Source organism: Xyrauchen texanus, chromosome 49, assembly GCF_025860055.1.
Source record: "Xyrauchen texanus isolate HMW12.3.18 chromosome 49, RBS_HiC_50CHRs, whole genome shotgun sequence".
NCBI classification, from domain to species: Eukaryota; Metazoa; Chordata; class Actinopteri; order Cypriniformes; family Catostomidae; genus Xyrauchen; species Xyrauchen texanus.
The window spans coordinates 9,713,662-9,726,056 of NC_068324.1; the positions used below are offsets into that span (position 1 = coordinate 9,713,662).

Consider the following 12,395-nt stretch of genomic DNA (forward strand, 5'->3'; position numbering starts at 1 on the left):
ATGTCTAAAATGTTTCATAAAGGCATCCGAAAAGTTGTCCATACCACCCACACAGTATTTTCCATGTCTTCTGAAGACATAAAATAGCTTTATGAGAGAAGCAGACTAAAATTAAAGTAATTATTCAGTGAAAATGCCTTTAGCAGCTGAACTCACCATTCACTTTTATTTTATTGAAAAGCTTGGACATTCTGCTATACATAACTTATTTTGTGCTACACTGAAGAAAGTCAGTAATATGGATTTTGAAAGGCATGGGGGTGAGTAAATGATTCCAGAATTTTCATTTTGGAGTGAACTATTCCTTTCAGCCATCTCTTTTTAGCATAATAATGTGTTACAATAACCAGCATTAGTGTTATTTCCCTGATATGAGACCCCTGTAATAATTTGCCATGCCTGCATTGAATAGTACAAAATTTGGGAAACCATTCTCATGAAATATTTTTGGAACATTTTCAATAGACATTAACGCAATAAGTCAGGAAGCATTAATGTCACCTACTGGTGGATCTCTAACTTCCTTCTAATCAGACAGAGATGTAAAGTATGCAGAGGCTCTTTTTTAACATAGAGGAATAAACATATTTGTTGATTATGGTCGCCAATTATAAATAAATATGGTTCTTTTTTTCTTCTTTTTTTGAAGAATATAGTCAAACTGTTGATTGATGCTGATAATAATACATAATTTTGTTGCAATTAGTATCAAGATCTGTTGCTATTTATTGTTATCAAAGATTTAAGGTCAGAATTATTCATTTGAATTGTTGTATTAATTATTGTTCAATTGTTATGTAATTAAATAATTCAATTGCGTTTTTAAAAAAGGTGGTGGACCAAAAATAAACATGCATTTAATTCTTACCATGTTTTAAAAATAAGTATAGGCTACTACATGCCCTGCAATAATTTCCTTTCATAAACAAACATAACAGGCGGAGTTCCCAAAATCATCCTGTATGTCTCCGTTCTGGTGAGCAACCCCCTGTGATTCTTTCCTGCGCTGCAGCTAACGGCTGTTCAAACATTGGCGAGCTTTCTCCTCTACGCTTTTCACTAAGAATGTCAGCCGCTGGCATGTTTCTGTGTCTAATTTTTGTTTAAAGTCTGCCGGCTGAGGCTGAATTCTCTATGGGTCTGAGCTCGGTTTTCAAGGAGACAGCATAGGTATTTCACAGTGTGAGTAAAGTCAACATCTGAGTCTTCTGCGCTCCGCGCTCGCCTTCAATCATTCTCGCGCTGCGCGGTCACGGAAATATCAGCCGTCCGCAATCTCCTCATAGCATATCTGCTTAGTTGTAATGGGCACGCTTTTATTCCGTGAATGGACCCCGAAATAGACAAGTTCTCTCGATTAAGTACGCAGCGGATATTCTGTTTGTTTTGACGCGTCTTTTTCAGTTCATTGACTGTTTATACTTGCTGGTACTGAGACTTTAAACTTGTGTGTGGACTGCAAGGTGATCAGGCAAGAATGATGGATAAAGACGCGCTGGCTATAATGTTTATTTTCTTAAACGTGGTTCTCATCCATACGGATGCGTTCAGAGGAGAGACTGGAGAGAGACGGGCGAGATCTGATGGTTTCTGTCGGATCTTACGGACGCAAACGCGGGGCGCGCGGAGAGACGGACAAAACGAGTTTCGCCTCAGAGTTGAAGGAGACCCGGAAACTTACCAACCCGGGAGCACTTACAGAGGTTAGTTAGAAATGTCAAAAATGCTTGCTGTATATTATTGAGAGGCTTGCTTGAAATTAATTTACTGCTGGATGTTAAAACAGTTCATGTGGAGTTTGTAAACATTGGCGCGTGAAGATGGAACCGAAAGGCTACATATCTTTATTCAGGTAAACCTTGGAGATTGAAATAGGTGTTTAAAAACGCCAGAAAAGTGTTTTATATGCCAATAATTATTATTTATTTATTTATTGTGCAAACAAGACATATTGGAGAAATAAATTGCTACTCAGCTTTGTTACTGGTATCTTGCAGCACGAAAACCTGATATGTTGCCCTAACAGGCATTTGGATGTTTACACAATACTTTTCCTCTCAGAATAATTTTGAACATGGCCCACTTCATTTTAGTATTCAAATCCTTCATAACCTAATATTAAGAGACATTTGGCTCCATGTAAGTGGCCCTCATTAGGCAGCAGATGCCTTTTTATGAGGGTTTTACATGCTTTTATTCCCAGCGTGTTTGTACATGCATATGTATTCACTAATCTGTGTAAAAGCACTCACACAACCCACACACACTTACATGCAAACTTGCATGCCAAATGCAAGAGCAGTTTGCGACTTGCCCTGGCACACAGTTGAGATCTGACCTACTGTTAAGCTTGTTTCTGCTACCTCTGACCTATATTTGGTTCTCTCTCATTTTCTCTCTCTCACAGTGAGTTTGTATGCTTCCAGCCCATCTTACTTTCGTGGCTTCACCCTCATCGCTCTGAAGGAAGGCAGGGAGGGCGTCACTCCTGACGATTATGCTGGCACATTCAAGGTGATGGTTGGCAGTGACCCTGTATAACTTGCCCTGAACTGTAGCAGTCTAAGAAGACAGTCTAATTGTAGTCTCTGCAAATATGATTGGCAGTATATGACAAGTTTTCACCATGTCTGCATGCCTTTATTTAGATGTTGTAGAGAGCATTAAAGTGAGTTTAAAACACATGTGGGGTTAGCTTGGTGAGTCTAAAGGCGAGCGTAGCCTACAAGGTGCGATTTTCGGCTGTTGTGCGTTTTCCCGGCAATTTTTTCCCCAGTTAAGAGAGATCGTGTGGAAACCGTGGGTGCTCGTGTTCGTGGCCCGCATCCCGTGAGAGGAAAGTGTGGAGCCGAGCGGCATATTAGCTCCTCACGACCTCCCAATATTTTTTTTAAAACTGTCTAAAAAATTCGGACCGGTTTGGCATCTACCTGAAGCTGGCCAATCAAGAGAAGGTGTTACAACTCACATGATTGATGTAAACTGAGTGTTCATGAAGCTTTTTCACAAATGGTTGTGTTAAAACTGTTTTTCCCATAATATTCATGACCACATCAACTGAAATCATTCTACAAAAAGGCCATGCTGATTTCTGCTCTTCAAACAAATAATTTGCCATAAGTGTTGCACTAGAAAACAATCTATATCACTCTGATGGACAGTTTTTTCACATTTCCGTCAAGCACCATAAACCTGAATATGTTAGCAGAACTCAAATTACATAAAAAATGTTTAAGTTTGAAAGAAAATTCAAGTAAGTGGAACTGTCAGGTTTTGATTTTTTACTACTTATGCATGCTAATTGCTCTTAACTTGAAAATTTGGGTAAGCTAACTCATACATTTTGATGGCACTTAACTTTAAATTTGGATTAAAACACCAGATTTTAACCCAAGTTAAGTCTGACTAGTGACTTGTTTAATAATGGATAAAGCAGTAAGTAAGAGACACACTAGTGATGGGTCGTTCATGAACGATTCATTCATTTTGAATGAATCTTTAATGTGACTCAGAAGAACGAGTAGTCTCAGAGAGCGATTAGTTCAATTTGTGTTGGCCGTGCATGCGCATTGCACAATCTCCGTTTGTTTATTATGTGAAAACCGCATAGGAGCTGTACAGGAAACAGAAATTATTACTTCACCTTTCAACTCTTTTGGTCCAAGTCATTCGTTCTTTTGTCTAGTGACAGCCGTATAACGCTAACAAACGTCTCAGACAAGAAAATTCCAGAGGTGAACTAATCTTTCTGTTTCTCATTATTTGTCCTTGGCTGCATTATCATTTTGTCCTTACTGGGACTATAATCAAAGTTTGCATAAGTAGACGTGTTGGGGGATTTTGCTACTCTTTCATTGCAGTTGCACTCTCCCTTCCTTCTCAGGCCACAAGGGGGCCCCTTATAACTGTCTAATTGAGCCATAACATCCGTGTTATCTCAGTGTAACGGCAGTGTAAATAATAGCTGTGAGGTATGTGTAGACTTCACTTCCCTGGCCTCAAAAACCACACTAGGGGGGTGAGTGTAATGTTAGCCAGCTAGTACGTGCTGTGCTGTGTGTGTAAACCTCACTCCCCTGCCCTCACGAGGCGCAATAGTGACTGATGCAAGAGGCTTTAGCCTCCTCGTTAGCATGCGTGCCTCCCAAGCCAGAGATGCCATTTCAAATCCAGCTCGGAGTGGGTTGGTCAAGATCCGTTACACCAGCTTAATTTGAGGATTTTCCAAAAAGCATCTTGACTGCTTCAGGCTTTTTTATAAAGGAGTTACAGTAACATTGTCAATGTCACAAATTTGTCCCATACATTTCCAATGGGGAGACTGCGACTTTTGGACCTCACTGTATACAAATTATGTCTATTCTCTTTATAATCACTTTGTTATAAAATGAGAATTATAGCTGCATATATGGATTTCAGATATTGCTGACCAGATGATTCTTACATTTACATTGATTGTATATTGATAATGATAATATAATAAACAGTTTAAAATTGCAAAGATTATAGATGAAAGATTAGATATTTTTCTACTTCATTAAGCAGACTTTGTGAAGTTAAAGTTCTCATATATACTGGTTCTCATTGGTAACACCCTGGCCATCTCCGAGCCGTGTCCTCTTTGATAGACAGGACACCTATCATCTAGTGCACTCCAAATCAAGCCACAGTGCTTCCCAGACTGAAAGCAGGATGGCTGTTAGCGCTCCATCTCTCCCACCAGATCTCATTAACTGTGGCTGCTGCTCGGCACTCCTTACCGCTGTGTTTTTCAGCTCTCAGATTGCCTAGCGGATGTTAGCTGAAGTCGTTCTCTGTCAAGGTCTTTAACTGGGGATTCTCTTGGCTTGACAGTTTAAATTGAATTTAAGAAAAAGGCAAGAAACTTCTAAATGAAAAGAAACAGAATAAGAGGCTCTTAATTGTGTCCTAAATGTTTATAGCATACAGTACACATCAAAATACTTGAGTGAACAATGTGTCGTTTGTATGAGTCTCCTAGAGATGCATTAAAGGCGTCCGCTGTAGTATAATGGCACTATTTCTGACAAAGGAATCTTTTTTTTTGAGACCAACTTTAGCAGGGAGCTTGACCCATTTATTAGGTTGCTCAATTTAATCTGTAATGGAATTTTTGTTAATCGAAAATTACGGGGGACGTGTTTGTTTGGTGAAGCTTTTAAAGGGATAGTTCACAGAAGATTTTAAATTCTAATATCAAATACTCACCCTAACATTCTTCCAAACCTGTATAACTTTATTTTATACTTGGAGCACAAAAGGATATGTTGAGCAGAATGCTAGGCTGAGTCACCATTCACGGTCATTGTATGGACAAAATATGCAATAAAAGCGAATGGTGGATGAGGCTGAAATGTTCCTAACATCTCCTTTTGTGTTACATAGTGGAAATGAGGGATTGAAACAACATGAGAGTGAGTAAGATATTACAGAATTTTCATTTTGTGGGAATTATTCATTTAAACTATATGGAGTTAGTGTAGTTATTTGATCAATAACAGTCATTTGGCCTTGTCCTGCCTGTATCTGTAGAATAAAATGAAAATAATGAAAAAAAATAAAATCTTAAAAGTTTATGGAAAATTTCTAAAGTGAATCTAAATGTTTCCAGTTACGCTTAACTAAAATATTTAAGTGGCTAGAAATTGCTCTTTTCGATTGCAATCTTTATAAAATAATTTTTGAAAATCCTTATCCAGTAGTCATGATCAACTGGAACAGTCAAGGAAAAAAGATGAATTGGTCAAAAAGTGTGTGAACCCTGTATATGCTAGAGTGGAATTCATAAAATGAAAACTGAAAAATAATTATTGCTAGGATCTCCTGTAAAGGTCTACTAATTCTCGGATAGCTATAAACTCTCACAGAAACACCAAAGAACAAAAGGTTTTTTATTTTATTTTGCAGGCATAACCTCATTCTTTGTTGTTTATTGCCCATTTCTGCATACCATGCCTTTCAAAATTATTCATATTCATCAGTCATTGCGACAATTCATATAAAAGGCAGTTGCACTTTTTATGCGATCACGAATTGACAAGCAACTCTCGACATCTCTCCATTCATTTTGCTGTGTCTCTCTCCAAGAAACCTCTTGAAGATTATACATCCTCAATTCCTTGAGGAGACATGGTTATTCACTTAGGCTACGACATCTGCGGCAGTGTTGCTGTGTGTGCGTGAGAGACTTTAAGAGAGTAAACATAAAACGGCTTGTTGTCCCTCAGGAGCGGGGCCACATAACCAAGCCCGGAGCCACAATTATAACAAACATTCCTCTCCTTTCCGCTCCGCTCCGCTCCTCTCCTCTCCTCTCATCTCATCACATCTCATCACATCTCATCTCCTCTCTGTTTCATACAGATTTTCCAGCTGGCTTAAAGCATGTTTTAAGACAGCCACTTAGAAGGATTTTTACAGAGGAAACCATGCACCCGGTTGCTTGGCCCACATGGCCTCTTTTAAAATAAACACTTGGAGAGAGACTGTTGCAATTTCCTACAACTCAAGCATTTCTTTTCAAAGTGTAGCCCAGTTTTCCTATCAGTTCAGAAGTTTCCGGATCACTGTTTCGTTTAGACCGAACAAGAGGGCAACAAGGTTGCTTGAGATGCAAAACGGACACATTTTACTTTCTCTGCTGAAATGAAGGACAGAAACCAGAGGATATTGTGTGCAGCTTTGAGTTTGTGCATGAAAGAGTGGGAAGAAGAAGGGGAGAAAGGGAGAGAAAGAGGGAGGAAAACTTAATGCACCACCCGCATGGATTTTACTCTCCAATGGACATTTGGCAGTGATTTGTTTTTCAAATACGCAAAACATGAAACTGTATTTTTCCATCCCCAGTGAATTTTTACATCACTTGGATGATGTGATTTGCGAACGTAGTAATAATTGATACATAAAGCAATTTAAATGTACGTTTACTGTTTTTTCTTACATAGAGGAATAAAAATGTACTATACAAATGGATGTTATTTTTGTCACATTAAGCTCCTTATTGTTATAGCAAATATAACAAAATATTTCCAACAAGTTTGTTAGGATTTAAATGATAAAATAATAGATTATGTCTCTAATGTTAAACTCTAAAGTGTGGCTTAAGTATCAAAATTAGGCATGTGAATCGATTAAAATAAAAAAAAACAATAATTAATCACGTCATCATCATAAATATATTTACTTAATAATTTGTCTCAAAGAACTTGCAAGAAATTGTTTTGTCATCATATATTTAAATTAAAATGTAAAAATATACTGTACCTTTATTTAGTTTTTTGTGGATAGAGTTAATTAGACACATTTTTACAGGTATTAATTAATCTTTGATACAAGTATACATATATAGATGCTATAAAATCAGTGGACATGTTGCTATTACAATTTGGGCAAAATCTTGTGGCATTTTGTCTTTTTTTTAATAATAGGATCAAATGGGCAGATTCAATTAATATCAAACTTTTTTGGCAAGAGAAACTAAAGTGTACATTGCCAATGCATTATTAGACACTATACATACAGATATAAAACATATCGAATGCTGAAGTTTAATTTGTTGAAGTTTGAAATCTCAAAACTATTATTTTCTCTGGCTGCTGTTCAGTCTCTAAGTACACCTGTCGAGGGCTTGCTGAACGTCCAGGGTCTTCAGTCTCTATAGAGCACACTCTGGTCTCTCTCGGGCAGTTTTGCCCATGTCGCCCATGTCACCCATGCCTAAATCCTCCACTGCACATAAGATTGCTAATCAACAAAACTTGAAATAGATGACTTGGACCGAATAATAAATAAAAGCAGCCAATAAGTGCCCAGCATAGATGGGAACTCCTTCAATAATGTTTCAAAAATATCCCAGGGTGACACTTCAAGAAGCTGGTTGAGAAAATGTCACAGATAGTGTACATGTCTACAAATTCTAGGCAAAGGGTGACTATTTTGAAGATGCTAAAATATAACACAGTTTTGATTTATTTTGGATTATGTTTATTCACAACCTAAATCCTATACTTACATTTCTATTATTCCATAGTTGTGATGAATTTACTATTACCCTAAATGCGGAAAAAAAATAATAATAAAGAACGAGTAAGTGACACTAAACTTTTGACCGGTAGTGTATAATGTAATTATAGTTGCATACTGTATAATTGATTATATTTGGAGTATTTCATTAATTAAATTAATTGAAGTTTTATAGAAATTTTGTTCTATGCTGTCTGTCTCTGTATGAAATATTGTTTTAAACTGTACTTTGTAGGGGTATAATTTTATACTTTATTTGACTGCCAGTGACATTGTCCACTGTTCCACAGATTATAGATGAAAGTGACACTCAGTTCATGACCAACTGTCCCCCAGCTGTCACGGAGAGCATTCCCAGAAGACGTACACGGATCCAGGTGTTCTGGACAGCGCCACCTTCTGGCAGTGGCTGTGTCACTCTCAAGTGAGTTATTGCTGTATCACTTTTCTTTTATTGGACCTTTGTCCTGGTGTTGGATAGCTATACAGAAATGAAAATCCCTAGGTTTGGGTTGATAGATGAGAATCCGCTGTGCTGAATTGATAGGTTCTTGAATAAATGGAAAATAAAATAAAGAAAAGACAAAAAGGGTACAGTTTGGGGCTCTAAGCTGAGTTTTGTGTCCAGAATAAAATGCTAAGTCTGAGCACTTGTCTCATTTGGTCCCGTTTTATCAGTCACCTTCTGGCAAAGTGTTGAAAGGAGAAAAGAATAGTTATTTTGGAAATATGTGGAGGTGACGTGAATGTAGGACCATCAATAAAAAGTATGGTAGTTTTCCTTATTAGAGAGTTCAGTAGTGTGGGTCAACTAAACCAAGTCGAAAGTCAAACATGCATGCCTTTTGTTCTTCTGTCGAACACAAAAGGAGATGTTTGGCAGAACGTTTGGGACTGACAGCCTAAATCACTTCTCACTTTCATTGTATGAAAAAAAAGCAATGAAAGTAAATGGTGACTGAGGGTAACATCCTGCCTACTTGTCCTCACAAAATAAATAAATAAATGGTTAGACTATGGGTGAAACTGATAATGATTAATGATAATGAGGTGTTAATTATATAACCAGTGTTGGGTAATGTTACTTTTAAAAGTAACTCGTTAGAATGTTGTGTTACTCCTTAAAAAGTAATTAAGTTAATTCAAAAGTTACTTTTTATGGAAAGTGAAGCATTACGTTACACCGCCACTCTCTCTTCTGCTGTGCATTAAATACAGCTACAAGAGATATGTAGAGACAGTACAGGTCATACTAGCTATTGTACAATACACATGTCAAAACAACATGCTAACAGATAAACAGATATTTATAAAGTCAACAATCAGTAGGTCTTCAAATCACATTTATAATAAATACTCAATAACTGGAATATGCATGATTCGTTTTATCATCGACATGGCAGCCAACATGAAAAATGAAGAATAAATATTATCTTACCTAAAGCAGCAAAGTCCAACACTTGAACCTGCATCATATATGTCATCATGTACTGTGCCCATCGACAATGCCAGAGTCAACTTGAGATGTTTTTCAGAAGTCAGGACAAAATTCAGTGGGGAATGCCAGCCTAACATGTTCAAAGAATAAGTCTGATGAATAAATGAATAGTTTTCACTTAAGTCATCTCAGTGCATGCTTGTTTTGAGCTGATCCACGGTGCATACAGAAGCCACTGGTTGATCGCATAAAACTGCAAATGTGCATGTTGATACAACTTGAATGGAATTGTTTTTAATGCTACCAAAATGTCTTCAAAACATTAAGTTTCACGAATCAAATACCTTGTTTGTTATAGAACAATAATTTTGAATATTTTAAGATATAATAAAATAATCCCCTAACCCTAACCCTACCCCTAAACCAAACCCTCACAGAAAACTTTCTGCATTTTTACATTTTCCAAAAACATAATTTAGTATGATTTATAAGCTGTTTTTCTCATGGGGACCGACAAAATGTCCCCACAAGGTCAATAATTTCGGGTTTTACTATCCTTATGGTCCCCACAAAGTGATAAATACACGCTCACACACACACACACACACAGTGCTCTTAGTCAACAAAGGTCTGAACAAACAGTGGTCTGCAGCTACAGAAAATGTGCATTATCTGTCAGCGTTGTGGTGTAAATGTTTCCACTCCACCCCCTCATGCTTTCTTTACATCTTTATCTCTCTTTCTCCCACTCTTTTTGGGGTCATAAACAACTTTAAGTGTCTTTGATTCTTTAAAGACTTCTGAAAGTCTCTCGCTCTTGCTTTCTTGCTATATGCAGTGCAGTAAATATACAGATATTTATCTACATCATACAGGTATGTACGAATCTACCAGTAGCAGTCCTGACTCATATGGTGCTGTAGGCAAGATCAGACATGAAGCATGTATTTGTTTTAGTTTTTTTTTACATTAAAACACTTTTTCTATACCATCTTAATGTGGTCAACTTTAAGTAAGCCATTTATAGGTTGATTCCCATGAAAATAATTGTGGGTCTGTGATTTCTTTCTAAACATTGCTCTGTTTTGTTGAGTGTCCCGACCAGCTCAACACAGCAACACTGACTCAACCAATTTTGTGTGTTTGGGATGGGACTATCTGTTTGATCAAGCTCAAGTTTAACTAATAACACTGTTTATCCTCCTGAGACTCGAGCGTGACTGCTGTGAGCATTTTCCCTTTCCCTGTTTTATTTGTAACTATAATAATAGCCCCTAATAAACATGCAATAAATAAATACAAAATATAAAGAGAAAATAGTTTTTCTAAAAATGAATGTCCTCAGATGGGGACAGCAGGACTAAGTTTATTAGAAATTTGAAATAATACCAAGCTATAGAAAGTCAGATTTTCAAATAGTTTATTATGTTCCCAGGAGTGTTGGTTATTCATATTTTGAGGTGTTACAGACATTACAGCTGATCTTTTGTAAAGCTTCTTTGGAACAGTGTGTATTGGGAAAAGCACTAATAAAAATCTATACGAATCAAAAATATTTGACCTGATTTGACTTTTATGTTCGTTTCTACTTTGGCAAAAAAAAGTAGGTAAGTAATGGCCAAAAACATCCAATCAATGCCAACCACAAATTCTGAATCTTTGTACTGATTATCATTGTACCATTTCTACCAACCATGTTTAGTGATCCAAAGTTCATCTGCAACGTGAAACTGAACTTTTGATCAGAAGTTTGGAGTGAATGTACTTGGCTGCATAAGAAAGATATAGGATTCTCCCTTGCTCTCTATTTAGTTAATGACTTAACCTCCAGTGTGCTGTCTGTCTGCACTGGTCTCAGAACAGTTAAAAATACACCTTATTTTCATCTCCATAGACAGCCTCTGAACATTTCCCATCTTTTGAATGCACCCATTGATTCTCACTGTGATAATGCACAGTGGATGTAGGATTTCTAAGGGAAAAATAGCCCTATAGCCCTCGTCTGCGATCATTGTGTTTTACAGCAAGCTGTTTCTTAATAAATCTATGACATTTTAAAAGTGGCACATCGGATGAAACTAGAGACTCTAGACTTTTGACTCAGGTTTCAATGTAAAAACTTAATGAGGTTTCTCACCAGAGGTAGTTTTGTTGCTGTTTCTCCCAAAGATAAAATCCGCTGAGATGGGCACTATGTTGTTTGGTCACAGGACTCAAAAGTTTAACACTTTAATGGCAGCCCAGAGAGTCCTGAACTGAGATCAGTTGGTTTAAAAGGAATTAAATTATGCTTAGTGTTTAGTGAAGACAAAACACACAGGTCGCACAAGGTTAAGTAGCTACGCAACCAAAGTGGCATCCTTAGTAGAGCCCTTGTGTAAGTCAATCTCGGACAGATTGATGAATAAAATTGCAAAACGGATTGCTCTGGACTGTAATAATTATCTAAATTATTCTATTTACTTTATATATTAGATTTATAATTATCTAATCATTATTTGTTTATTTTTTATATTTTTTTTGGGGGGGGGGGGTCATTTTGCTTCAAATATTGATGTATGCAATTAAGTGCAATTCATTTGAATAATTTGATTAATTAATGGGCATATCATGAAAATTGTAATCGATTGACAGCCCTAAAAAAAGGGGAAATTCCTACTATATGTCAGTGCATTTACTGTATATTAGGAGCCAAGAGAATGCTATATGCCAGGATGTCTACCCTTAAAGTATGCAAAATCATACTCTGAATGCTTTCTTACCTGCAACGTGGGCAGCCTTTTAATTTTCTGACGTAGCAATTGCAATATTAAATTTATGCACAGACAATTACGACCTTGACAGTCCTACTTGCTCTTTTGTGTCACCCACTTGCTCATTCATCCAAATGTCCTGTCTCTCCCACTGTCCTTTC

General features: G+C 37.0%; 1 protein-coding gene across 1 annotated transcript in view; it reads left to right on the forward strand.

Annotated features, from left to right (window-relative positions):
• The first annotated feature begins 988 nt into the window (after positions 1-988).
• Positions 989-12,395, forward strand: part of LOC127640415 (spondin-1-like) — an 86,254-nt gene continuing 74,847 nt past the window's right edge. The window contains exons 1-3 of the mRNA XM_052122965.1: positions 989-1,703; positions 2,408-2,514; positions 8,334-8,467. Of these exons, the coding sequence (XP_051978925.1) occupies positions 1,478-1,703; positions 2,408-2,514; positions 8,334-8,467 (467 nt within the window). The 5' untranslated portion in view covers positions 989-1,477. The remainder of the gene's footprint in view (positions 1,704-2,407; positions 2,515-8,333; positions 8,468-12,395) is intronic.